The sequence below is a fragment of the Suricata suricatta genome, chromosome X (genome assembly GCF_006229205.1).
Source record: "Suricata suricatta isolate VVHF042 chromosome X, meerkat_22Aug2017_6uvM2_HiC, whole genome shotgun sequence".
In the NCBI taxonomy this organism is placed as follows: domain Eukaryota; kingdom Metazoa; phylum Chordata; class Mammalia; order Carnivora; family Herpestidae; genus Suricata; species Suricata suricatta.
Window position 1 is genome coordinate 75,089,526 of NC_043717.1, and position 26,289 is coordinate 75,115,814.

General features: G+C 39.2%; 1 protein-coding gene across 2 annotated transcripts in view; it reads right to left on the reverse strand.

Moving 5' to 3' along the window:
- Positions 1–26,211, reverse strand: part of AMMECR1 (Alport syndrome, mental retardation, midface hypoplasia and elliptocytosis chromosomal region gene 1) — a 111,378-nt gene extending 85,167 nt beyond the window's left edge. For both annotated transcript variants that reach the window (XR_003905039.1, XM_029929922.1), the window contains exon 1: positions 25,717–26,211. Coding sequence is in view for 1 of the 2 variants with exons in the window: in XM_029929922.1 (XP_029785782.1) it covers positions 25,717–26,189 (473 nt within the window). In the remaining variant the exon portion in view is untranslated. The remainder of the gene's footprint in view (positions 1–25,716) is intronic.
- Positions 26,212–26,289: the final 78 nt, after the last annotated feature.

Consider the following 26,289-nt stretch of genomic DNA (forward strand, 5'->3'; position numbering starts at 1 on the left):
CTTGCCAAACCAAGCTATTCTTTATACTCCAATTAGTCTGCAGTAAATTCTCAAATACACAGATGGCACTCAAGTGGTAGCTGACAGTGATCTTCAATACTAGCTGAATGAGAACCTATCCAGCCACATGCAGTAGGAAATTAATCTTTAATCATAAAAACACTCAAGAAAAGGATCCTGCATGTTACAGCATTCTTATAATTGTACTGGAAGATATACTGTAATTTACTTAGTATAGCCAAGAATTTATAGAACCATGATTCAGAGTCGCACACAATCTGATTTTAGCACTAAAGCTGAAAATTAAAACCTACTGGAATCAATCCAACTTGCTTTATTTCCTGGAATACAGGTAAAAACCCAGTATGGTTAACATCAGGATAATAGAGCCTCTAAATAACAATGTTCTTTCTCATAATGAACCCACATTAGTTTGTAGATTTAGTTACAAAAAAATTATTTACAGCAAAAATCAAGGAAAACAAATGTTTTCTTCAATTCTCTTCCAGTAACAGTCACTCCCTGTGATGAAAAAATATTTATGTGCTGCTAGCAAAGCAGCTGATAATTCTCTCAGTTGATAATTTACTGTGAACTTCAGATCTGAAGAGATTTCCCCCCCTCCCAGTTTTATTTGGCATACCCCCAATGCTTACCACCTTAAATTTTATACATAAGCAAACATAACTACAATGGATGTCAAGTCCATTTTATTGCCTATGCCATGGACATAATCTTTAGAATCCAGCTATTCTGCAACTACTACTATCTATTTTAGCTTGTCACTTGTTGAAGGTTTATACCAATTAGGTTGTATGGCTGGTCTACTGATTTTATTTAGTTACACTGTTTATAAAAAGTCTACACAATAGAAGACACATTAGAATACATTTTCATTCTTCTTTGTGTGTTCATAGAAGTACTGAGATGTACCTGTATGGTACATACATTAATGGAACAAATATTAATATAATTAACATTGCCAGAAGGTTTTCTGGCGCTTAACAGTAATGAAAAGGCCAGTGGTGAAAATGGACAATTTTCATTCTAAATCAATGGCATAGGAAGTTAAGACCTGATAAAATTAGGTATTTTGGGGGCATAAGGTTTATGCAACTTCTCAAAATTGTACTCATTAGACATAAGCGTATAAAATAGGTTCTTTGTGAAGAGAGGTTTATAATGAACTCTTTTATCTATACCCGCATATATTTCTTTTGTACCCATTATGAGTTCTTTAAAAAGTTGTTATCAGGGATTATTCTCATTGCTATTTTTTAATATTCAGTGGAACCAGACAGAACCTAATAACCTGCTTACAATTTCTCAAGGAGTTCAGCTACTCTATTTTCTTCCTTTCAATATTATAATGCCTTAATATTTTTGAAATTGCAGTACCCCATTATTAGCTGGCTGACTTCATGACACACTCTTTTTCTCTCCTACAAATGTGGGATGTGTGGGTATTTTAATTCAAAATAATTTTGGTTTAAAACGTTTATGACACCTTCTGAAATATCAAAAGGCAGAGTAAAAAAAATCACCTCTTAACTTCCTTGGCTTAAGAAAATTTTTAAACAAAAATTTGCTCAATACTTTTATATTATATAAAACAATATTCTGTCCAGGTGGATAATAGTGGAGTGAGAAGGGGAAGGGAAAGAAAATACAAAGATGGAAATATGAGGTCTCTGCTATGAAAGTAGCTTCCATCCAATGTGGGAGATAGACATGCAATTCACACAGAGGCAATGTATGTGCTAGCAGTGGCCCTGAATACATGGATGGATATTTATTGTCTTCTGTCTTTAATTTTTTTAAAGTTTATTTATTATTGAGACAGAAACAGAGCATGAATGGGAGAGGGGCAGAAAAGAGAGAGGAAGACACAGAATCTGAAGCAGGCTCCAGGCTCTGAGTTGTCAGCACAGACCCCGATGTGGGGCTCGAACCCATGAACCATGAGATCATGACCTGAGCCGAAGTAGGATGCTTAACCGACTGAGCCACCCAGGCGCCCTTATAGTCTGTCTTTATACCAGCAATGCCACAATCTACACATCCATCAATAAGGCACTGGTTAAATGGCAATTCTATACAATGAAATACCTTACAGGCATTAAAAAAAGACACACTGTAGTCTAATTATATTGTGGCAATCAATTTTTTGGTATTGATGATACACTATAGTTATATATCATTAGTGGGGGAAGCTGGGGATAGGTACATGGGACTCTGTATTATTTTTTAAATGTTTATTTATTTTTGAGAGAGTGTATGTGTAAACAGGGAAAGGGCAGAGAGAGAGAGGGAGACACAGAATCCAAAGCAAACTCCAGGCTCTGAGCTGTCAGCACAGAGCCCAACATGGGGCTTGTACCCATGAACCATGAAATCATGACCTGAGCCGAAGTTAGATGCTCAATGGACTGAGCCACCCAGGTGCCCCCCTCTGCATTATTTTCGTAACAGCCTGTGAGTCTATAATTATTTGAAAATAAAAAGTTAAATGAAAAAATAGAACTAGGCATTTCTAGGTGTGCTGATAACAGAAGTATGTCCAAGATTTACTCTTAACTGCAAAAAAGGTGTAGAAAATATATATAGTATATTACCCTTTGGGTAACACATGATGTATATATGCATGATGCTAGTCCATGCATAGGCTATCTCTGTAAAGATATACAGGAAACTGGTGGCAGAAGTGATTACCTCACCCGAGGGGAACTGGAAAGCGGGAGACAAGGGTGGGAGGGAGAGCTCCATGTCATGGTCCCCTTGTGATGTCTGAATTGCATACCACGTGCACATACTACTTCTTCGAAAAAAGATTCATCCTGGGGCCACAGTTTCCTGACTAGAAAGTTTTAAAGTATCCCTTCTATCTGATATATTCCCCTCCACCCAGTTTAGAAGGCCAAGGGATTATGGAGTGGGATTTAGGGATAAGTTCTTCCAGTGATCCAGCATTCTGTGTTCTCCTGCCAGACAGTGAGCTAGCTACTCAAGGGCAAGGGACCATACCATTAGCTGTACCTGGTATAATGTCTGACATATCTAGGGACACAGATGCTCTTTGACTTAATCTGACATATTACCTGTCCCTCTTGAGCTACTCTTCAAACCCCAGACCCAGAAGGATACTCTACCATTGATTCTGTCCCTGCCCTGGCATGATGCTTAGAAAATTAACTTCTCATTAGCATGAGCCACTCCAAGATGAATGACTGCCTATCCCCAGACAGCCATGCTCAAAAAGATGCAGGCTTATTCTAGTAAAGGCAAGACTTTCCATGGGATTACAGGTGGTTTGTAAATTTTCTTTTCCTAACCTCTGTATGTCTGTGAACCAGATGACTCTTCATCTTAGCCAAAACCTTCCATCCACATCCTCGCTCTCTAACCTCAGTAGGTTTTCTTTGTCCTTCTATAAGGTGTTTACTTATTTGTATCATAGTTATTTCAGTGCATAACTTTACTCTTTTACTAGAGAATAAACTTCATAAGGGCAGGGAAGCTGTATCTATCTCATTATTCCCAAAGTAACTAATGTCTAGGTCAATTATCTTTGGACAGTTCATTTAATTAAGTCTTGCCAATATAAAAATTAAATAACTTTAAAAATCACTTAATTTATAACTGAACTAATTTGCTTAAATAGCACAGTAAGTTTGCTGTGAGAGCAAATAAAAGACTGTTACAAGCATATTAGAGACAGAGATTGTGCTATCATAAATGAACCAGTCGTATCACTGGAGGGTGTCGCTCAGCCTCGTGGAGGTAACACCAGCACCTTCTTTACCAATATACTGGAACTGCATCCCTTCTCCCCTCCCCAACCATGTACAGCTTGCTGCTAAGCTGAAATAGAACTACAAAATTGCTAAGCTACTCTCTTTACGCTTGGTAAACAAATGCTAAATAAGGAGACTAAGGTCCCTTGGGGTGGAGGGGAGAGAAGAAGATGGTAGTCCCTTCTGAGAGCACCAGTTCAACAGCTTCCTGCTTAAAAGGAATCCCACTTTGGCTGCGGGACACCCCAGCTCCTGACAGGCAGCCGCCAGAAGCAGTGCACATCTTGTTTTCTGCTACTTTCAGCCGCTTCCCGATCCATTCAAAACTGTTCGGGGTGTTTAATCATTGTGTCTGCCACATTACTTCTTCCTCAAACAAACAACTAAAACCAAGTCAAAGTTACAGCTGATTTTCTCCCTGTAGGAACAAATCACCAGTATTATAATGTAGGTTATAATTGAATTTGTCATCTAGAACTGTTAGTCCATTCTGTACTCCATTATTTAGGTTACATACATTCCAAAAGGTTAGGTTATACTACAACTCTACAATTCTTCCTTATTGTTTTTAAAGTCAGCATTAATATAAAATTAATTAAATATTACAACACTTCATACTTGTGCTTAATTATAAGCCTTGATGAGGGCAAGAAACACATCTATCTTTGAATCTCCTGCAATGCCTTGGTCATAGTAAATTCTTAAAAAATACTTATTTCCATTAAGTTTTTCAAGAATGCATTTAATTTGCACACTGACAGGATTCATCTCTAAAATTCAAACATTTCTGTAAAAAAACAATTGAACATTTTTTAATTGATGTGCCATACTTATTTCAGAAAAGAAAAACTTTTACCCACAGTCTCTTAAGACCTCCACCTGAGCTAAAAAGCACTTTCTTTAAAATGCTTTAATGTTTATTTTTGAGAGAGACAGAGTGTGAGTGAGGGAGGGGCAGAGAGAAAGGGAGACACAGAATCTGAAGCAGGCTCCAGGCTCTGAGCTGTCAGCACAGAGCCTGATGAAGGGCTCGAACTCATGAACCATGTTATCATATTCTGAGCCGAAGCCAGCCACTTAAATGAATAAGCCACCCAGGAACCCCTGAAAACAACCTTTTAGGTAATAGATATATACGTTTTGTGACAGATGCTACACATCAGACTGAAGGTCTCTTTGAATGAGTTCTACAAAAGCTCAGGAGAGATTTTTAACCTGTCATCAGTTCTTTGAGAGGTGTCATAAAATTCTTAAACATATTAATTTCATTTTTATTACATTTATTTATTTATTTTGAGAGAGACAGAGACAGTGCGAGTGGGAGAGGAGCAGAGAGAAAGAGGGAGAGAGAGAATCCCAAGCAGGCTCCTTGCAGTCAGCACAGAGCCCAATGTGGGGCTTGAACCCCCAAAGTGCAAGATCATGACCTGAGCCAAAACAAAGAGTCAGACATGTAGTAACTGATTGAGCCACCCAGGTCCCCCTTAAACACAGTAATTTTAAATGTTTATTTTTATTTTTGATATAGTGAGAGAGACAGAACGTGAGTACAGGAGGGGCAGACAGGGGGACAGAGGATCTGATGTGAGCTTCATACTGGGAGCAGAGAGCCCAACACCTGGCTCAACCTCACAAACCGTGAGATCACGACCTGAGCTGAAGCCAAATGCCTAACTGATTGAGCCACCCACGTGCCCCTTGATCATATTAATTTTAATATCAAAAAATATGTGCCATTAACCAGTTTTAGGAGAGGGGAGGGCTAAGTTATAAAACTAATAGTCGAGTTCTGCAACTTTCACAATGTTAGAAATTCTTCTAAGAAGAAACAGGCAAGGCTTAAATTCTCTTTGCAATAGTTTTCCCATCTTAAAAACTGGGTAAGAACAAATTTAATTCATGAGATTGTTCTGAGAATTGGTAAGTATGAAGTTTTTTTTAGTATTTTATTAAGGTTTACCTGGAAAGAGCCCAAAATATGCTATGTAGGTAATACACTTCAACCTGTTTACAGCATATGAAAAACTTTCAAATAAAACTTCACTTTGAAAATAAGCAATCTATAATATCACTCCCAGAATCTAACCTGCATGTCAAAGCAATGAGATTTCTAAAGCTAACCACCAATTCTTTACTCTAGTTTGACCCATTTTCTTAAGGGCTGCCTTGGGAGCTATAATTAACATCTCACTTTAAAAAATCTAGTTCAGGGGCATCTGGGTGGCTCAGGTCATGATCTCGTGGTTCGTGGGTTTGAGCCCTGCGTCGGGCTCTGTGCTGACAGCTAGCTCAGAGCCTGGAGCCTGCTTCAGATTCTGTATCTCCCTCTCTCTGACCCTCCCCTGCTCATGCTATTTCTCTGTCTCTCAAAAATAAATTTTAAAAAACATTAAAAAAATAAATAAAAAAAAATAAAAGATCCTTAAGTGGAATTTAAAAATAAATCTCGTTCAGATTAATAGTGACCTATGTCAACAGTGTACAAAATCTCTCTTCCATTGTACCTCTGTTCACTACCCTGCTTCTTTAAAGGTACTCTCATCATTAAAAGTACCTCTTTGTACATGATAAGCCAATCAACAGTTTTATAATTACTGCTTCACTCAGTTGTGTTTCATTTAGTTTTCTTATTTATTTGTGTGTGTGTGTGTGTGTGTGTGTGTGTGTGAGAGAGAGAGAGAGAGAGAGAGAGAGAGAGAGAGAGAGAGAGAGAGAGAAAGAGAGAGAGCGAGAGAGCGAGCGAGCGAGCAGGGTCGTGGCAGAGGGAAAGAAAGAATCTTAAGCAGGCTCCATACCCCATGTGGAGCCTGATGCAGGGCTCAATCTCACAACCATGAGATCATGACCTGAGCTAAAATCAAGAGTTGGGCATTTAACTGACTGGGCTACTCAGGCACCCTTTAGCTGGTTTTTAAATCAGAAGAAAAGTTACAAACAAGGATACCTTTATGCTGTCTTTTATATTTATCTATGTAGTCACCTTTATCAATGAGTGCTCTTTATTTCTTTGTGTACACTCAAGTTACTATCTAGTGTCCTTTCATTTCAGCCTGAAGGACTCCCTTCAGTATTCCTTGCAGAGCATATCTGTAGCAATAAATTCTCTGTTTTCCTTTATCTGGAAATGTCCTAATTTTTCCTTTATTTTTGAAAGACAGTCTTGGTAGATACAGGCTTCTTGGTTGATGATCCATTTATTTCAGCATTTCGGGTATTTTATTCCACTGCCCTTCTGGCCTCCATGCTTTCTGAGAAATCAGCTGTTAATCTGAGGATCACCTGTCTATGATGAGTCCCTTCTCTCTTGCTGCATTCAAGATTCTCTTTGTTTTTGTCTTTCAACAACTTGACTATCATGTGTAGGTGTGAATCCTTCTGAGTTTATCCTACTTTGAGCTGAGTTCCTTGGATGTTGTAGATCAATTTTTAACAAATTTGGGACATTCAGCCTTATTCCTTCAAATATTCTTTCTGCTGTCCCACCTTCTCCTTCTGGGATTCCCACTATATGTACATTGGTATAGTTGCTGGTGTCCTACAGGTCTCTTAGGCTCTGCTCATTTGTCTTCATTCTTCTTGGTCCTTGGAGGATATAATATCAATTAATCTATCCTCAAGTTTGCTGATTCTTAACTCTACCATTCACATCTGCTGTTGAACCACTTTAGTAAATTTTTTCACTTCAGTTACTGAAATTTTCAACTCTAAATTTTCCATTTGGTTCTTTCTAAAATAATTTCTATCTCTTTATTGATATTCTTTACTTGATGAGACATTCACATACTTTCTTTTAATTCTTGAGACATGATTTCCTTTTAATAGATTTATAATAGCTCATTTAAAGATTTGACTAATAAGCACAACATCTGGGTTTCCACAGGGACAGTTTCTATTGACTGCTCAGCTCCCTGTATCTGTGTCATATTTTTCTATGTCTTTGATTGTATTTTATTTTTTTTGTTGTTGAAAAGAGGACATTTTAAATAATGTAACATAGCAAGTTTGGAAATCAGATCCTTCCCCAAGGTTTGTTCTTGTTGTTTGTTTAGTGACTTTCCCGGACTAATTCTGTCAAATCTGTATTCCCTGTCATGCATGGTCACTTGAAGTCTCTGCTCAGTTAGCTTAGGGGTCAGCTAATGATTGGAAAGAGATTTTATAAAATGTCCTGAACCAGTAGACCTTTCATCCTCTGTGTGTGTGTGTGTGTGTGTGTGCGCGCATGCGTGCATGCGTGTGTGTGCTGGGGCATGCCTTCAGTGTTCCAGCAGTTTACAACTCTGCTTTAGACTTCATTTCCTGGTTCCGTAGTTTTTCAAGGTCAACCAAAGGTGACCAAATAGGGCCTCAAGTCTTTTTTGGGCATATACACAGCCTTATACAGATGTGTGACCTTCTAGATACCCAGGAATATCGTGGAGCTTGCTAAAGCCCCCTATCTCATCACCAAACCCTCCTTTTAAGTTTTTCAGTCAGCCTCTTCGTTGCCCTCCTCTGGTATCCTAGCTCAGGCAGATGTGATATTTAACAATTGCCCTTGCCTGTTTTCAACAACTGCCTTGAGAATAATGCTTTTCCACTATGCAAGGATGAGTTAGGTCAAATAAAGACAAGCCATGTGAATGGAGCCTTTTCAGGAGCTGCTAGGCAGGTCAAATAGCAATAATTCTTGGCGATAGGGATATTTGGGGAGCCTGACCCCTCTAGTGCCCACTGGCTTTCACAGCTACTATGGTTGCAAGGCTGCTGGTTTCCCTGTGCAACTGGGCAAAGGGGGACAGCATTAGGGCAAGTTAAAACACCACAACGCCCACTGTTCTTATAAAAATCAGTTGTTTTTAATGAGTAAATGCTCCTCAGGTTATTGGAAGTCTTTGGTTAATTTCAAGAATTCTGAAAAAGTTGGTTTTGAACATTTTTGCCAGTGTCCATGCTGCTTTGGTAGAGGAGTAGATTTTCTGAGATCCTTACTCCAATATTTTGGAAATCCCCTTTTTAGTTTGAAAATCATTCTGACACTGGTGTCTTCTAAAAAGACTGTAACCTTCAGCTCTTAATAGTAACCAGAAAAATAGGTGGCACCCTTGGTGGTATCTACACATAAATTGCTAGGTTAAAGTATTCATGAACATCTATAAAATTAGAAGAGAGAAAATATGATCAGCCTATATTTACATTCCATCTTACCTTCGATGAGTAGCAGGAAAAAATGTGTTTTTTGATAAGAGATGCAATAAAAAGGCATTTATTGTTATCAACATTTGGCTGCATTTCCATGTTTTTAAAATATTACTTCTTTTTCAAGATTCACATACATTAATTTTAAATAAAAGAACATGAGAGACAATGACTTATCTGAGTCATGGTGAGACTAAAATCATAGAATCTAGTTCAATGCCTAGAGTCGTAATAAATGAAAGGTTACTAAGAAAAGGCCTCAATGTGTTCCTTAGATGAAATGAGGTAGATGGTGATTATAACCTCTAAGTCTTAAACTCTATAAAGAATCATAAACATTTTAAAACTCATTTCAATAGAACATTTACTATTTTACCCCCCACACAATTGATGATTCATTATAATGTTGCCAAATCAAACTCTAAGTTATGAAAAAGTTTGACCTCAATGGTAGCATTATCCTAATACTAAATTAGGAGATGTCAAGTCAAACATATAAGTGGCTCTTCATTTGGGTAGTTCCGGAGGTCCTGAATGAATTTAGTTGCAAGTATGATATAAAAACAACCTGCTCATACCTTTGTGTGTCTATGTTTGAGAAGGGGAGAGAGAAGTGGGGAGAAGAATGAGAACAAATGCATAATACTTTCAAAGCAAGTACCTGTTCCTCTTAAAGTACCACCTGGAATTGTACACTAAACTCTGGGTTTGGGAGTTATGTTGCAGGGCACACAGTCATGTTGCAGGAAGAAAAGTGTTCAGAATCACTCACTAAATGTTTGAAACCCTATAAGAGTAACTACAAAGCCATTAAAATCTTTTCTAAGAAAACTCATTTAAATAGAGCAGATCCTTAATATAGAGCATATCACTCCAACAAATCAACATTAGTCTCAGTGACATTTATGACGCTATCATTCAGGTTCCCTGTCCTATTGCATACATATTTTTAAACCGGCATCAGCATACAATGAAGGTATATAACATGGTAGGTTTTAATACCATGTGTCTTCAGAATTCATGAACTTAAAATCTGCAATTTCAAGAGTTTATGAGCAACTGTTAAAGTCCTTGATTAAATAATTCTTTATTTTGCTGAGACTGTAATTGGAAGAATTGAATCTTGTATACTTTAAGGCTAAAATGGATGAACAAGTAGCTAAGTTTGAAACTATCCTGTTGTCCAACTACACTTGGATGTTTTCTTTGCATTGTAAACTATACAGTAACTCAGGAAGTGAAAAAAAATTTTTGTTTTCTTTTTTTAAATGCCCCCCCCCCCAGTAAAGCACATTTCTACTGTTGGTGATTAATATAAGGAGATGGTTTAAGAGTCATGAAGCAGTGTTGGTTCTTAGCCAGACGATATTAATTTTGGATAAGTTAAAGACTAATGTGTTGAATTCAGCTTTGACTCAGAACTATGACATAAACTAGTCCGCCATAAAACATTTTATGATGGAAATTACATGCTAAAATATTATTTGTGCTTTCAGGAAAACTTAAAATCCCTTGGGTCAGGCTTCTTCAAATCTTCTTTCCTTCATCTAAATTATATTAATGCGAGAACAGACACATCAAGAATTTCCATAAAAACAAAGTTATTCCTTTTTTTCCCCACCAAATGTAGGATATTCACTGTGGTTTGCTGACCCTCTAAAATCCATTCTTAGGCATTAGATGAAAAAATTCCTGATTGCAGAGATATTAGGAAAGAATCATTTATCTAAACATATGGGAACCTATAGTTTAAAACAAAACACCAGAAAATAGTACCAAATAAAAACACCAGAAAATAAATAGCACCGATAGCCTTTCAATTATTCCAACAATCTATATGAATGGAATCATAGAGTAAAGCAGGTAATTAAAGCCTATACTACATCTCTTTAAGAATCATAAACACATGTCCCTCCTGGGTATAACTACATATAATCAGGTCAGTCTCCAAATAGTAAACAATACCAAATAAATCCACAAAGATCTTTGGTCTCAGTTATGCACACAGACCCAAAGATTCCCACTTTCAGGGAAGGCATAAGAAGGAACCCAATGAAAAATCTCTTATTCTCTGCATTAAAACACTCCTAGAAAAACTTCTAGAAATCCTTGAGATCTAGAAATGCCCTAAATTCAAAATCAGTCCAGTTAAACACATTCCTCTAGATATTCAAATCCACTATTTGAAAAAACTTGGAAGTCATGAATTTACACCTCTTACTCCTCATCACTCCATCACCTCCCCACGTTGGAAGACTAGCAGAACCAGTACACTTCCTAGATAATACAAAGTGATAAACACTGCTAGAATTTAATTGGCAAAAATTATTTAATGCAGCTGCTACAAAGTCTTCAGATATTCAAGACTGATGCTCTCAAAAGTGACAAAGCTCCAAAGAGAAATTATGTTGAGGAAGAGGAATAGAAGGGTATTCCTAAATTTATACTTCAATTCTGGGGTGGGAGAGATAAGGAGTCAAAAGTACCCCAATAAGTATAACAATAATTCTGAGAAGACGACAGCACCAGTGGGCCTGCTGGGCCGGTGCAAATTAATTAAGTTAGCAAATGGTTAACAAATGGTTATTATGGGATGGTGAATAATTATACTCTCCATGGAAATGAAAGAAAGCTTCAAGACAGAAATGCTCCTCTTCCGTAAAAATTGACTTGAATTTCTCTAAACCGAACTGAAATAAACACTGCAAAGGTTCTAAAAGCAGCCAATGGAGACAGGAACCAGGACCCTTTGGACCCACACCCATCTTTTCACTTTAAAATAGGATTTGCTTGTTCTCCTTCCATAGCCAAAACGGAAAACCACTGCCTTTTTTTTTTTCCCTTGATTGTGCTCCACACTATGGAGGCCACTACCCATTTAACATGCCTATTGTTTGAAGCCTGTGAAAAGTGAAATTGGCATCTAAATGGTGCAACCCTGTATAAACAAAATCACCTCTCCCTCCCTTGGTGACAGTGTTCGCCTTTATTAATAAAGATTTTAAGCATACTGAGAGTGCTCACGGACCTCTATGTGGTCCATCCTAAGACCCACTGGATTCCATTTGGCCTCCTACCCTATTACGTGGCAGGGGTCTATGATGGCATCCCTAGGTCAAACTCCATGTCTTCTTCAAAAGATTGGATGCAAAAAGATTTCACTACCACTCTTTTCTTTTAACATCTAGCATTCCTTTACCTCACTGTAGTAATATGTAATTCAAATTACAGGTTATGCATACTTAAAGGCTATGACATGAAGGAGAGCTCATTTACTTATATATACTTATATATATATACTTTATATATATATACTTTATATATATATACTTATATATATATAACCTGAACTTTTTATATATATACATATATATATATATATATATATATATATATGTATATATATAACCTGAACTGAGTAGGCAGAGAACACTGCTAATAAGCACTGTGCCAGTGTTGTTTTTTCCTTCCTGAGTATGTTGGCACAATGTTCATGGTTATGTGGCTAGACCCTGTCAGAGATCAGCGTAACAGTTAGGAAATAATTTTTTTCTATTCTGAAACATAGTCAGGAGGGAAAAAAAAAAGAAGAGAGTTACTAAAATAAAATGAAAGAAAATGAAGTTTTATAGTGATCACTGAAAAAGAAGTTTTGGGTCCTAAACTTATATAATTTAAAGACAAATCATCAACAAAAAGACTAAGAATCTCTCTTTCTTCTTCAATGGGTAAATATTGTTCAACATAAAATCAAAATGTGCTGTTTTATTGTAATTCAGGAAACCATTTTAGAATTCTGTTGCTGGGTAACACTATAAAACTTTTACAGATTTTGTTTATCTAGTTTGTGTCTTAGAGTTGTAGGATTCTTGAATAGGGCATGTTAGGAACCATAAGGAACATACCCATCAGACTATGTTAAAGTTAAATTGATAAATAACATCATTCAATAATTAGCACACAATTCTCCTGTAATTATTACAGTTTTTCCAGTACCTACCTTATGTGAGTTACAACTGTAACACCCAAGTAAAATTTCTTCATTCACTTAAGGGAAAAAAAGTGGTTTAAAGCCATTTAATTCTATAATAATTAGGGCACTTTATTTTTTAAGTTACATAATCTTTGTTGGTACTTGACTTTCTCAACTTCACATTTGAGACACTAAAGTTTAGAAGGAAAAAAAGAACACTGGATGTAGAAGCCACTCAGGCAAAGGGTAATGTAACCAATGTTAATCTAACTGACTTATGCTGAATGACTATTGACAAATGAAAGCACTTTGTCTACACAGCAGACTCCTGCTTGTGTTATTTCCAAGTCTCTTGTCCTAGCTAGATGACATTCATGACATTAAAGGAGCTGCTGAGGCATAATTAACTGGACAAAAGGGAAACTTTACCAAGAAAGAGGCAATTCACAGGCCATTAATAGTTTAAAATTGTCAACTGGCAGACCTTCATTTCCCAATGCTTGAATTATAGCAATCTCTTGACAAGTCCCTTTTCTTGCTACGATCTCCCCCACTACAATATACCTTTGATTGGTACCCATTGACTACTGTATAATGCTCATTCTGACCTCTGGGTCTTTAAGTTGTTTCCCTGTCTACAATGCTTTATGCATCTGTGAAAGGTCTACCAGCCTGAATCCTACTTTGTCCATGATGCCCTCCTGTATAATCCCAGCCCACATTAGTCTTTGTCCAAACTCTTACAGACCTCATTGTCTCCATCATTTATTCAGCCGTTAAATAATGTGACCTCATTATCTGTTTCATGAATCTCCTCAATATGACTGCAAGCTTTTCAAGGGCAGGAAGCATGGCTTATTCCTATTTTATAGACCTCTCCCCTACATCCATGGTGTTCCACCCATAACCACCATATGACTTGTTGAACTGAAATATGAGAATTTACAGTATAAAGAGAAGTACCAGCAGTGAATGACAGGTTTTGATATAAAATACACTGTCTTAAGATAATGCTGGCAAATAAATCTTGAAGCTTAAACAAATATTTATTCATTTTAAAAGGTCTGTAAGCAAAGGGATAATTATAGTGGAAATTCTACTTTGTTCTCTAAAGCTGCAAAGCCATCTCTAAATGGAAGAAGTTAGAAACTGCTCCATAATCAAAATTAATGCATCACAATTCAAGGATAATACTTAAAAAATGTCTGTACCTCTGCTAAAGAATCTCATACTGACTGTGGAGACAATGAGGCAAATAAACAATTTTCAAGACCCATGACTTGACCATATCTATTGTTTCAGATTCCATTACCACACTTAGTATACGTGCTTCCAAAGTGAGTACTCCACTGCCATCTTTAGATCTGAGCTTTTCATTAAAGCAAATAAGGAGCAATTTCAAGAAGTGCTTCACGAAAGGGGTTTATATATACACATATGGACTTAAAAGGCCTTACTTATAGTATCCCATTAGGTAATGTGTTTTCCAATTTTCCATCTCTCTAGAAAACACATTTCCTTAGAAATATCAGGTTCAGCCATCAAAATTAATGTTCTCCCTATAATGCCCTGGCCCTTGCTCCTTCCACCATTAAGAGTGAGTAAGCAATGGCAACGTTCCTACGTGTCAAAGATGTATACTTATATTATCATTAGCAAATTCATTAGAAAGCCATAAAGAGGATGAAAATAACTTAAAAAACAGAGCTAGAAAATCAAGCTCTATTCAAATACAGATAGATGGTATTATGTATTCTAATAAAGTAAATGATAAATGCCACACCAAATACTAACACGCTACTAGTTTGAAACATTTTTAATGATTATTTCTGACTCTAATGCCTTTAATCTAGTTTACTCATATTGTGCAATAAGTTTGGAAAAATAAATACTTCAAATCCTCAATTACACTCTCCCCATCAGTAAGCTCTGTACATCTCTAATACATGTTTGCAAGATTAGGTTTTAAGAGATTCCCCAAGTTCTTATGAAACATTAGTTGCTTTAGGTAGAGCCACTACCATGTACCTTTAAAAAATAAGCTAGGGGTACCTGGATGGTTCAGTCAGGTAAGCGTCAGATTCTTGATATCAGCTCAGGTCATGATTCCCTGGTTGGTTGTAAGATTGAGCCCTGTGTCCTGCTCCGCACTGAACTGATCCTGGAGCCTGCCTGGAATTTTCTCTCCTCCCTCTCCCTCCCCAGCTTGTGCACGTATGTACGCTCTTTCTCTCTCTCACACAGCAAATTAATAAACTTTAAAAACAATCTTTAAAAAGATAAGCGAAACATGGCTCTTATAGTTATCAGTATTATACTGTACAGTTAAAAATCTGGGGGTCGTCCGGGTGGTTCAGTTGGTTAAGCATCCGACTTCGGCTCAGGTCATGATCTCATGTCTCGTGAGTTCGAGCTCCGCATCAGGCTCTGTGCTGACAGCACGGAGCCTGCTTCGGATTCTGTGTTACCCTCTCTCTCTGCTCCTCCCCAACTTGTGTTCTACCTCTCTCTCCGTCTCTCAAAAATAAACATGAAAAAAAATGTGGAAAGAGGGTTGGTCTCACATTATGTGTTTTTTTAAACCACTAATTAATAGATATATTAATTTTCTAAAAGCAGCATACATCTGTATGATTAAAGAGAAACTGATTAACTGAAAACAGCTGACCCTCCAGTTATCTGTGAAAACGTAGCTGGCAAATTAGATGAACCATAGTATGTCCTGTTGAGAGACACTGAAGAAAAAGGCACAGAAGACAGGAGTCTGGTCAACAGCATGCCTTCCTATGCATGATCATGTTCCGCTGTCAGAAATTATAGCTGGGTCTATCCTTTAATATTATCTGCTCCATAATCTTGGTTATGGAGAATAACTGTATGCAAGCTATATAAATGAAACTTCATACATCTCTTACCACTGAAATACACAGACCTAAAAATAAGATACATCTTTACACCTGAGGATTTAGAACTATGTTTCCAGACAAGCCAAGAAAAAAAGAAACAATGATGATCAAAGAGTGGCTACATTTTATCTGTTTGGGGTATACTTAAGCTATCTGTCCCATGGCCTACAAACTTTCCCAAAGGCCTCATTCTCATTTCAACACGGTCTCTTGGAGGTACTCAGGGGGTGCATATGCAAGTCTTCTAGTATTACTACACTTTATGCTGTGCATCTGTTTCTCATAGGAATATATATTTTTTTAACGAGAGCACCATGGCCACTGATTCTAAAGGAGGTATATCTGGGTTTGTAATATTGCAAAATATGCCTCTCAGAGCAGCCCTATTCCAGACCAGGCACTTGGTCTTCTTTTCCTTCCCTGAATCCAGGCTTCATCTCACTTGACAATAATAGCATTTTTCTCCCTTCCTGGCTCCCATGTGCCCTTCATTCCTACCTCCTGCCCTATGTGACTCTCTTTCTCCACAGACCTAATGCTTTCACGGGGTGAACGAGTAGATTTCTGCAAAACGACTTTCCAAACGGCAATGGTTTAATGAGGAGTCTGTAGGGTAAAATGAACCACAAACCACACATCATCGCCTTATTCCTGTCAGAAAAAGAGAAACAGTAGCATTCCAATTTGCTCTCGTGAGGGTTTTTTGAACTAACAAGAGTATGGGGTAGATGCAAAAAACTTTACCCACTGACTACCTGGCTCCTAGTCCTAACATCAAAGAGCTACTCCACGAAATCAAGTACACAATGTTGATGGCAAGTCTTGGGTTTGGAGTCCCAAGGAAGTGTAGAGAGTTGTCAGTTTGTTTTAATCATAGGAAACTTCATAAAATGTATTGAGAGCAATACTCTAATATGGAAAAAAAACCAGAAGACTTCATGAGATTCTCCTTTAGTGACCGAATCACCAATACCAGCTTCCAGTTGCCAAATAATAATTTGAAAAGGATGTGAAAAAGCACAGATCGTCTAAACACTTACCTCACTCTTGTTCAAAATCAGGATACAAAAGGTATTTCTCTTACTACAATGAGGTATGTACTGAGGCCCAAGTTTCACCAGCTATATGACTTACTTGCAACCCCAAACCACCTATGCCTGTATGGTTGTTCGGCTACATAAGCAATGATAACATCACAGAGAAGCACACTAGTGTGACTAACACACAAGCATCTCTTTGAGGCAGTCACTGTGCTGTGGGGCCTAGAGGCTGACAGCACAAAAACCAATTTCTCATAGATTCCATTCAATGAGAATGACTCAGAGATACACTAATGCCTGAAGCGAAGCAGAGAATTTGCTGTTGACACCTTGTAGCAATCCAAAACCTCAACACAAGGTATGTTACTAGAATCAAGTGTCATATGCTTATAGAAAATATACAGAACGGCCAGGCAAGCTACATAGGCTGTTAAGGCAATCTCACTACTTTCCATTACTAGAGAGCTGGTCAGCATCTTCTGGCAGGATATTGCATAATACAGTCAACTGTGCTCTCCCAGCATTGCATGTGGCTTTGGGTCACAGTGTGGATTATCTGTAAAATGAAACAGATAGGGGAAAGGCAAGAATCATCAAGACTATCACAGACCTTATTTTTTAAAAAACTAATATTAGTAGGCCTGGACTGAAGCAGAACTTTTTACATTTGCCCATCGACTAAAGATCACAATGATGATGAAGCAATATGGCTGGTCCTATCCATTGATAGTATCTATCATTCGCTATGAGCAAAGCTGCAAAATTGATCCACCTTAATTTCTTACTTGGCTAAGCTTGAGGACACAGGACCTAGAATCTAGTATGAGGCAGTACTTCCAGTCCTTCAGAAATTTCCTTTAATCCAAGGTCTGAAACTACAAGTTCTTGAGATGGTCCTCCATGAGGCTCTATTTTTGCTGAATGCTGTGCTATGATAGTCACATAAGGAAATATAAGAACCACTGACTGCTCTATAAATGGAAAATATATAATACATATCATATATAAAGCTACATTAGGGAAACCCAACATTCTGTCAGGTATTTTTACTAGCAACACAAAGCTGAAAACTAGACCTGATCTCTACCCATCTGAGCATTCAAAGTCACAACTGGGGCAGGGGAGGCTATAGGGATCCAAGAGACTGACCAAACCCTCACAATAGCTCTGTCACTGCTCAGTGGTTCTGTTAATTGAAAAAGAAATGACATTTGATAACTGCCAACACACGAGAGACACGCAATGAGAAATCTGACCACCTGACCAACTATTTGTTTTTTCCCATACCTTCAGCTCCATATTTTTAGTGGAACCACCATCCTCCTGCTTCCTCAGGCTTGTAAACTCTAAATTATGTTCGAAGCCTCTCCCCCTTTTACTTCCCCCAGCAATGGGAATTTGGTAGAATTTTGTTTTTCTGAAATGCCTCTTTACCTACATGCAGTCAGTTAATTTCAGGTCCTCACCCAAAAACTATCCCAGGGATCTTTACACTTGATCCAAATTCTACAGACCAATGTGTCTTCCTTACCTTTCTCTCAAATTTAGATACAGTTGGGAATAGATGAAGGGGGGAGGGGAGGTTCTTACACTTGTGATCAAATTTCATAGCCATTCCAACTAAGCTATTGAACAAACTTTTCCTGAGCTCAAGAATAGCTAGGCACAGAGCCAAGAAAAGAAGAGGCAAGGATGGCAGCCAAAAAACAGGTGAGCTGCAATCTTTCCACTCCCACACAAAACCTGGCCCTGGAGTGTAAGTCCCTGCATATGCTGAAACCTCCTTCCACGTCTTGCTTTTTCAATATTCCTATATTCATACACTCGGCCCCTGGGGTGGCTTCCCCACTTTTCCAATGCCAGTTTTCCTACTGCCCTCAGAACCTCAAGCCTACCTGGTCTCCCCTATCATAAGACTCTTCTCCTTCCAATCCATCTCATATCTTGGAGGGCTCTTCTGCCAATACTGTTCTCTTCCTAACATGAAAAACTACAACCAGGTCCAGTCATCACTTATCCAGCCTTCCGAGAGGGTTCTCAAGACAAAAGCCTACCTGAAGTTTCCTTAAAGTTTTCTGATTTTTGAGATTGGAGCAAGGGCAGTGGTATGGAGAATGCCGACGGTGCAGGCTGCCAGCTGACGACAGCTGCTGGGCAAGAGGTGTGGTGGTGACCAGTGAGCTTGAGAACTACCAGTAAGACTTCAAGATCTACTGGTCATACCAGATTCTGTACCTTTGCCATTTCGAGACTTGGCTCAGGAGTCATCCTCTCCTTAAAGCCTTCTTCCTAACTACTCTTCTATTCCATGGTATCACCATGCTTACATACTGTGTTTTCCATTTCTTACAATTCATATACAATCATGTATATATTGCGGAGTCAGCAAAGTCACTGACTTTGTTGTCTGTACCATACCTAGAACAAGACTGTAAGCTCTGTGAGGATAGAACTGTTTCTTTGCTTTCCAATAATGGAACTCGGCTTAATGTACATGCTAAAAGAAATACCAGGGGATTTTTCCCCCTAATTTTCCCAGTGACATAAAATTTCCACGCAGCTTTTCAAAACTAACATTTTTAAGGTTGAGCAAGTTTGCAAGTATGGTACATTAAGAGCTGCAGAAAATACACTCACACTAGATAGAAAAGATGCCACTTATCATTGGACCAAACATAAACTATGTCCCACCCAACCAACTATGCTATTACACCATGCTTCTTCCTTCAGGCTCTTTTATTTCTATATAAGCTTGTGGCTCGTTTTTGCTCTTAGCAGCACTGTAACTACAGAAGCTCATCTCTAAGTAGGTTTACTATTGGGGAATCTACTCTTCCCACCTACAGAAATGCTAGCTTCCCACACTGTCTCCAGTGTCCTGTGAGCAACTGTCCAATTACTGATTGTGGAAAGACAGCTTACGCATTGACAGTCCATTCTTGGCAGCCCCTGGCTTTTACTGCTGGTCCTCACTTACTTAGCTTAATTGATTCAGAGCAGTATCAAAAAGAGACATTATTACACAAGTTCGAAAAGAAAAAAAAAAAAAGACTACTGAAGAAAATTTAAATGTAAAAAGCCCTGGTCATTGTGCAGCTTTAAAACAGGCAAGCATGTGTGACATCGAGAGAACAGAATAACGCCTATTGAAATAGGGAACGTTGACTAATCTCATTGCACAAGTTTTAGTGTTTCACACATACACATTCTCAAAAATTAAGATGGTCTCTAAATGGGAAGCCCAACTGACTTCAAAATTATAATCCTTTACAATAATAAGGTGCAGTGTTTCGACACAAATGTAATTTCAAAAAGTGTACAGTTTTTTAAAGACAGCAATGTGAATGTTAGCGTGTCTCTAAGAAACATAAACTTAGAAAAAAAAAAGCAACAACTCATGCATATGAGCTAACGGAGCGTTTCTCACTTTCTCAGTAGTGGTCTCTCTTCCTATTGGAACTGATAGATCCCAGCAAAGATACCTACTTGGTTGCCACCCACTAAATGGGACTTGAATGTAGAACAAACACAATTCCTAAGCAAGCAAAATTATGAGCTGGATGATCACTCCCTTTGGCCATATGGGGGAGAAGGTAAAATAAGCTTTGAGTTTTTTCTTTTTAACTAAATATACCTTGTCCTACATACACCTTTACGCATGGATATAAAAATAATTTTGTAACTTATATTTCTACATCCTTCCATTTCAGTCACTAACTGTTTTTTGCAGAATAAATGACAAACCGTGGGCGTGCCTGCTTTCTTTTCTGTAAGACACGACACTAGACTGCCTTCCAATGGAAACCAACATTGTTGAAGAACACCCTGTATAATACCTTCAAAAGTGCTCAACAATTTTCTAGACAAGATGTGGTTTTTTTTTTTAAGAAAAATTATGCCAACCACTATGCCAACATGGGTAGGGTAATCTGTACTGGCCCTGTAGCATCATCTGCAAAAGACAAATAAACCTTCTGGCTCTTCTGGTCAGTCTTCATTAAAAAAAAAAAAGGACACAATAGAAATATAATGGCTTGTGTTTAAAATGCTGTATTAATATTATTTTGACCTGAGCTGTATTGTCTGACCACCTTTTTAACTAACATGTCACAGGACTTTTACTATTCTGGTGAAACAGAGTGCCTACTTCGCCTTTTTAAAATCACCCAATTCCTCCCAAGTATGTTGGTAAATGGCAAATTTGACTACTGTGACAAGACAAGAAAGAGTTCACTGTTCAAACACCTGATCAGAGTCTCTCAGGAACTACATATCCAGGGGTGGATCTTTTAAAAATTATATTTCATTCATTGCAATGGAAAACCATAGTACTGATGTTAACAGTAAAGTATCTTTTATGAGCCATGGTCTATACACAATGTAGCGCTGCAACTTCAAAGGTGGTAAGGAGATTAAAACAAATAGTTCATGGGAAGTGACATGCAACACAGCATTAAAGATATAAGACTGAACAATCCCAGTGCCTTGGCAGGATCTTTTTATATTTCTTTGTTAATGAGGGAAATTCTTAAAAGCCAATCCGGCAAGCTAAGTGTAAGGAAAAGCTTTTAAAATCTTATCACAACGTGTTATTTAGTGAGCTAATCAACAAAGCATTTTTTATGGCAACAAAAGGGGGCTTTACTTATCAAAATCAATACAACTCACTTTAAGACATATTTGTGCTGTTTTTAAATGTGCCCTTCACGTTTAACATTCCTGCGGGGTGGGGGGGGGGTGGCGGGAAAGACTGAAAATCATACCACCAGTTTCTAAGAGTCCCCCCTTCCCCCTACTGCAGACTGAAACCATCCCAAGAACCTGGGACTCTAACTAAGATCTTGGCAGCGTTCAATCTCCCTGGTGTTAAGTTAGAAAGAACATGACAAAGGATGGTGACATGGAAGCAGGAAGTGCTACACTGGAAACTGCCCTTCCCTTTACAGTTCCTCCATGACTTTCCTGAGGTCCCCACCACTCCATAACCCAGTAAGTCTCAACTGTGAGGTCCAGGGAACTGTAGGAGTGGCTTCACCAGAGAGCTGGTTAGAGATGCAAATTCAGGGCTCCACCCCAGGCAGACTGATTCAGAAACTCTGGGAATGGGGCCCAGCAATTTTTGTTTTAAGAAGCACTACAGGAGATTCTGATGCGCTTTAACGTTGGAGAACCATTCCCCTTCAAACTTTAATGTGCAGACGAATCACCTGGGGAGCTTGTTCAACTGCAGATTCAAATCCAGCAGGTCTGAGATGCGACCTGAGAGCCTCCACTTCATACAAGATCCCAGGTCAAATCTGCAGCAGGCCACACTGCAAGTGTTTCTGAAACCGGTTGTTTACCAAAAATATCCCAGGCTACTTATAAAATATGGGTTCCCAGGCACCGCCCCCAGACCAAATTCATCTGGATCTCAGGAGAAAAGGCCAGCTGATTATTGTACAACCAGTAGTTCTCTGCCTCAGCTGCACAGTAAAATCACCTGAGGGGCTTTTAATAATCCTGATGTCCAGGCCCCATTCAGGACCAACTCAATCAAAATCTCTGGGGATGTGGGGCTGGCAGCCATAGGTTCAATAATTCCCTAGGGATTACAGTGTGCCGCCAATGTTGAGAACTGCTGCTCTGAGTCTAAGTGGTTCAACACCTGGCACAGTGGATCCCTTTACTGTAGCAAATGGTTTCCTATAACATAGCTGTCTGGGTTCCCACATATGAATTAATCCAAGAGCTCGTAATTTGAATAGTACAATGCAACTAAAGTCACATTTAAAATCACATGTTAAACCTTATTTCTGTGGGAAAATGGGCCTGTACAATGGAGACCAAGGATTTAGCAACGCATCCCTAACTTTTAACATGAATGTTATCTGTCTTCCATTAAGCAAGTTTTCACTATCCTCCAGAGCTGTAGCTAGTGCCACCTCTGTGCAGTGAGTAGGTACTCCAAAAAACAGCAGCCAACAGTGAAGAATTTGTACCCATACAGCCTGTTCCTATATTAACATCCTTTCCCCAAACCTGAAACACATTGAGGAAATTTCTAATAATCTTTCAGAATGGAAGTTAACTTATCTAGAACTTCTACACCTATAAAAGGCAGATTTCATTAGTTACAGACATTTTAAAAGGCCCTGGGAAAGGGTGAAAGTGGTGTGCTTTTTACACATGAGAAACTGAGTTCTTGAAAGCATGTCTTCTGGTGGTCAGAGACAAGACCTCAAACAGTGCTGCTCATGACATGATACTAATAACTCGGGGGTGGGGGGAAGCAGTATGTCTATTTACTGCTGATGCCACCCCAGCACAAAGCCACTAATAAGTACACTATGCTATAAAAATGTCATATGTAAAACAGAAAATATGTGGTGGTTACGATGTCACTGTCAAGTGATTAGTTACTTCACTCCCACAATCAAACACTGCTTTTAGGAAATTTTCGTGAATTTTCCACAGTACACCTCAAAAATGACTTTAAGATAAATGTAAATAAGATGCAGTCCTCTTTCCCCTTACGTAAACGTTTGTTCTTCCCTTGGTCATGATCAGCATCTCTTCTAAATTAGTTGTTTTGTTGAACACATGACACATTCAAGGCCTACTGGATGGTAATGGTTATGATTCTTTCAGCACTGTTTCAACATATCTGCAGTGGTCAAAAGTGTGCCTTGTCTGTTTAATTCCATGAAAAAGAAATCCAGGAGATGGGGTATTCGAAGACAAGCAATACCTTAAAACATGTGCAAAGTGACCACTGTTAAAATGACAGAAAAAGCATTTTCTATGTGAACTGGTCAAGCTCACTTTCCTTTTAAACTTCTCAGTATAGTCATTCAGTTCACCCAAACTCACTTGAAAATGTGTGAAAATAGCACCTCCTGAAAGCGTGTTCTCATATGCTTTGGAGCAATGGAGCGTGAATAGTAAAAGAGCCTTTGCCAAACTCATGTAACTGAACAGGAGTGAATTTTTGCAGCCCCATGACTTTGCAGAGCCAACCTATGTATCATCCCACGCCTGGCTTTAACACATCATAGACATCCAAGAGAAGGCAGAAAAGTCACAAATAAATGACTCAAGCTAATAAATATTTCATAGGTCTTTTTTTTTTTACATGGCAGTTCTTTAAAATGAATCTGACTTCTTAACCAAAAAACAAACTGGCTAAGTAAAGGTGTGGGTTTGGGATTTACACTCCTAGAAATAAAAGTATGAACTTTCTAAAACATTTAATTTGTTGGGCAAAGTGTCAGTCTGGATTGCTCTTTCATGAATTTTTTTATGAATAAATGCCCAAAGATGAACCAAGTCTTAATGAAAATGCAGAGACCACAGAACAGTGGCAAAAATACAAAATTAAATATATTTAAAGTATTAAGCCAAAGAAAACAAACGATACAAATTTATAATTTCCAGGACACTTTATTGCAATTTGTACTTTACATATTAATTTAATATTTTTAGTCTAGGCATAAGTGTTTATACCTCTCCAATAGTAGTCTAATCCCCTAATCTCACAAAATGAAAAGCAGCAGTTTGAAAAGAACATCAATTCAGGTATTTATGATATGGGGACAAGGGGCATTTGTCTTAGCTAGGAAAAGAGTTGATGGTTTTCAGAAGTTTCACAAAAATTTTTCTCTATTATTTTTGTTGTTGATGATGCTGAGAACTCATAATAAAAACAGTTGCCCTCTTTGTCATTCTGCCCTTCCTTGAGCTTTACATTCTGTGTAGCATTTAACTCAAAAAGTCAGTTTACACTCAGTTTACACATTAAAAAAAAAAACCATATGCCCCATCTCCCACACATCCAAATGGACGGGGATTAGAATTAACCTGCTTTTAGCTGTAACAGTGCTATTTTAAACAATTTCAACCACACACTTGAAGGGTAAAATAACTGAAAGTACACAAACGAAAAGAAAGCATAAAAATTCCTACACACTGACTGTGGGGATTGTTTAACTCTCTCTCAAATCGTGGATCCTAACATAGATTTCTTACAAGTGAAATCGACACAAAAGTGAATGCACGCTTAATGTACAAACTGACAGTGTGACTCTATAGGAGACAGCTCTCTTTGAATGAGCTATTACCCAAACGGTGGAATTACCAAAAAAAAAAAAAAAAAAAAAAGGTCTCACCCTTCAAATGTGAGAGAGCTGGCGGTGCGCTTCACTAGAAACACATTTTAATGGGTATGTTCAGATAAAAATAGGCAGGAGGGTAAAATGTGTTTTTCCAAAAAAACCTCCTCTGTCCCCAGGACACAAGGAAACCCGAAGGAAAAGACGGGTAACCTCATAAACTCCGGAGCCAAGTTCCATCACTAGCAGAACAGAAGTTGGATACTTGCTATCTTTCACCCTGCAATGGGATAGATAGTAACTCTCCTTGTACAAGGTACGCGGGGCAGGAATACTGGCGGGGCTTTCACGTGGGGTAAATGGAAACCAAAGTGAGGAGAGGTCAACACCTTGAGTAATCCAGATCTCCAAAACCAGGGCGGTGGGGACGCGGGGTGGCGAAGGAGAGAAGGAAAGGGTCAAAACTCCTCGAAGTTATCGCAAAGAGAAAGCGAACACCTTTGGGAACCACTGAGCCATCTCTTGCAGCAGCACCGGGCTCCAAGTGTGGGGTGCTTGCCTCGGAAGGCAGAAAGCGCGGGGTGTCCTGCCTTACTTAGGTAGAGTGGCTCCGGGCACCCGGGCAAAGAGAGGGGCAGGGGCCACCGCCGGCGGGTAGGCGTACTCGTACTTTGCTTCAACTCTGAGCCCCATCCCGAGCGCAAGGGAGAGGGAGGCGGAGGGCACTGTACTCACTAGGGCTCGTTGGTGAACCGGGGGGTCCGGGGCTGCTGGTATCCGTACAGGTGACAGTAGAGCACATCGAAGCAAAAGCAGCACATCTCCGCTGACACCACCATCTTCCGGGAGCCGGACGATGAGGACGAGGCGGCGGACGACAAGGAGGGCGAGGAAGAGGTGGCGGCGGCCGGGGTAGAAAGTAGGGTCCCCACTCCGCAGCTCGGAGGTGGCGACAGGGAAATGCCCCCGCCGCCGCCGCCGCAGCCCTGGGGGGGAGAGAGGGTACAGCCGCTGCCGCTACCTCCTCCAGCTAGACCTCCCAGCCCGTTGAGCCGCGTGCCGGCGCCTCCTAGTCCCAGCTCCCCAGCTCGGCACTGGCTCTCTCCGCTGCAGTGGGAGGAGGAGGAGGCGCCACCACCGCCACCCGAGCCAGAGGGGGGCGAACTGGACAGTTTCTGCTTCTTCACCCCGCAGCAACCCGCCGCCATCTTGGAACAGTCTCCCCCACGCAGCGCTTCCGACCCATAAGTGAGGCGAGCTGGCGGCGGGGGCGAGCACGCTGCGGCCCCGGCCGCCGGGGGCGCGCCA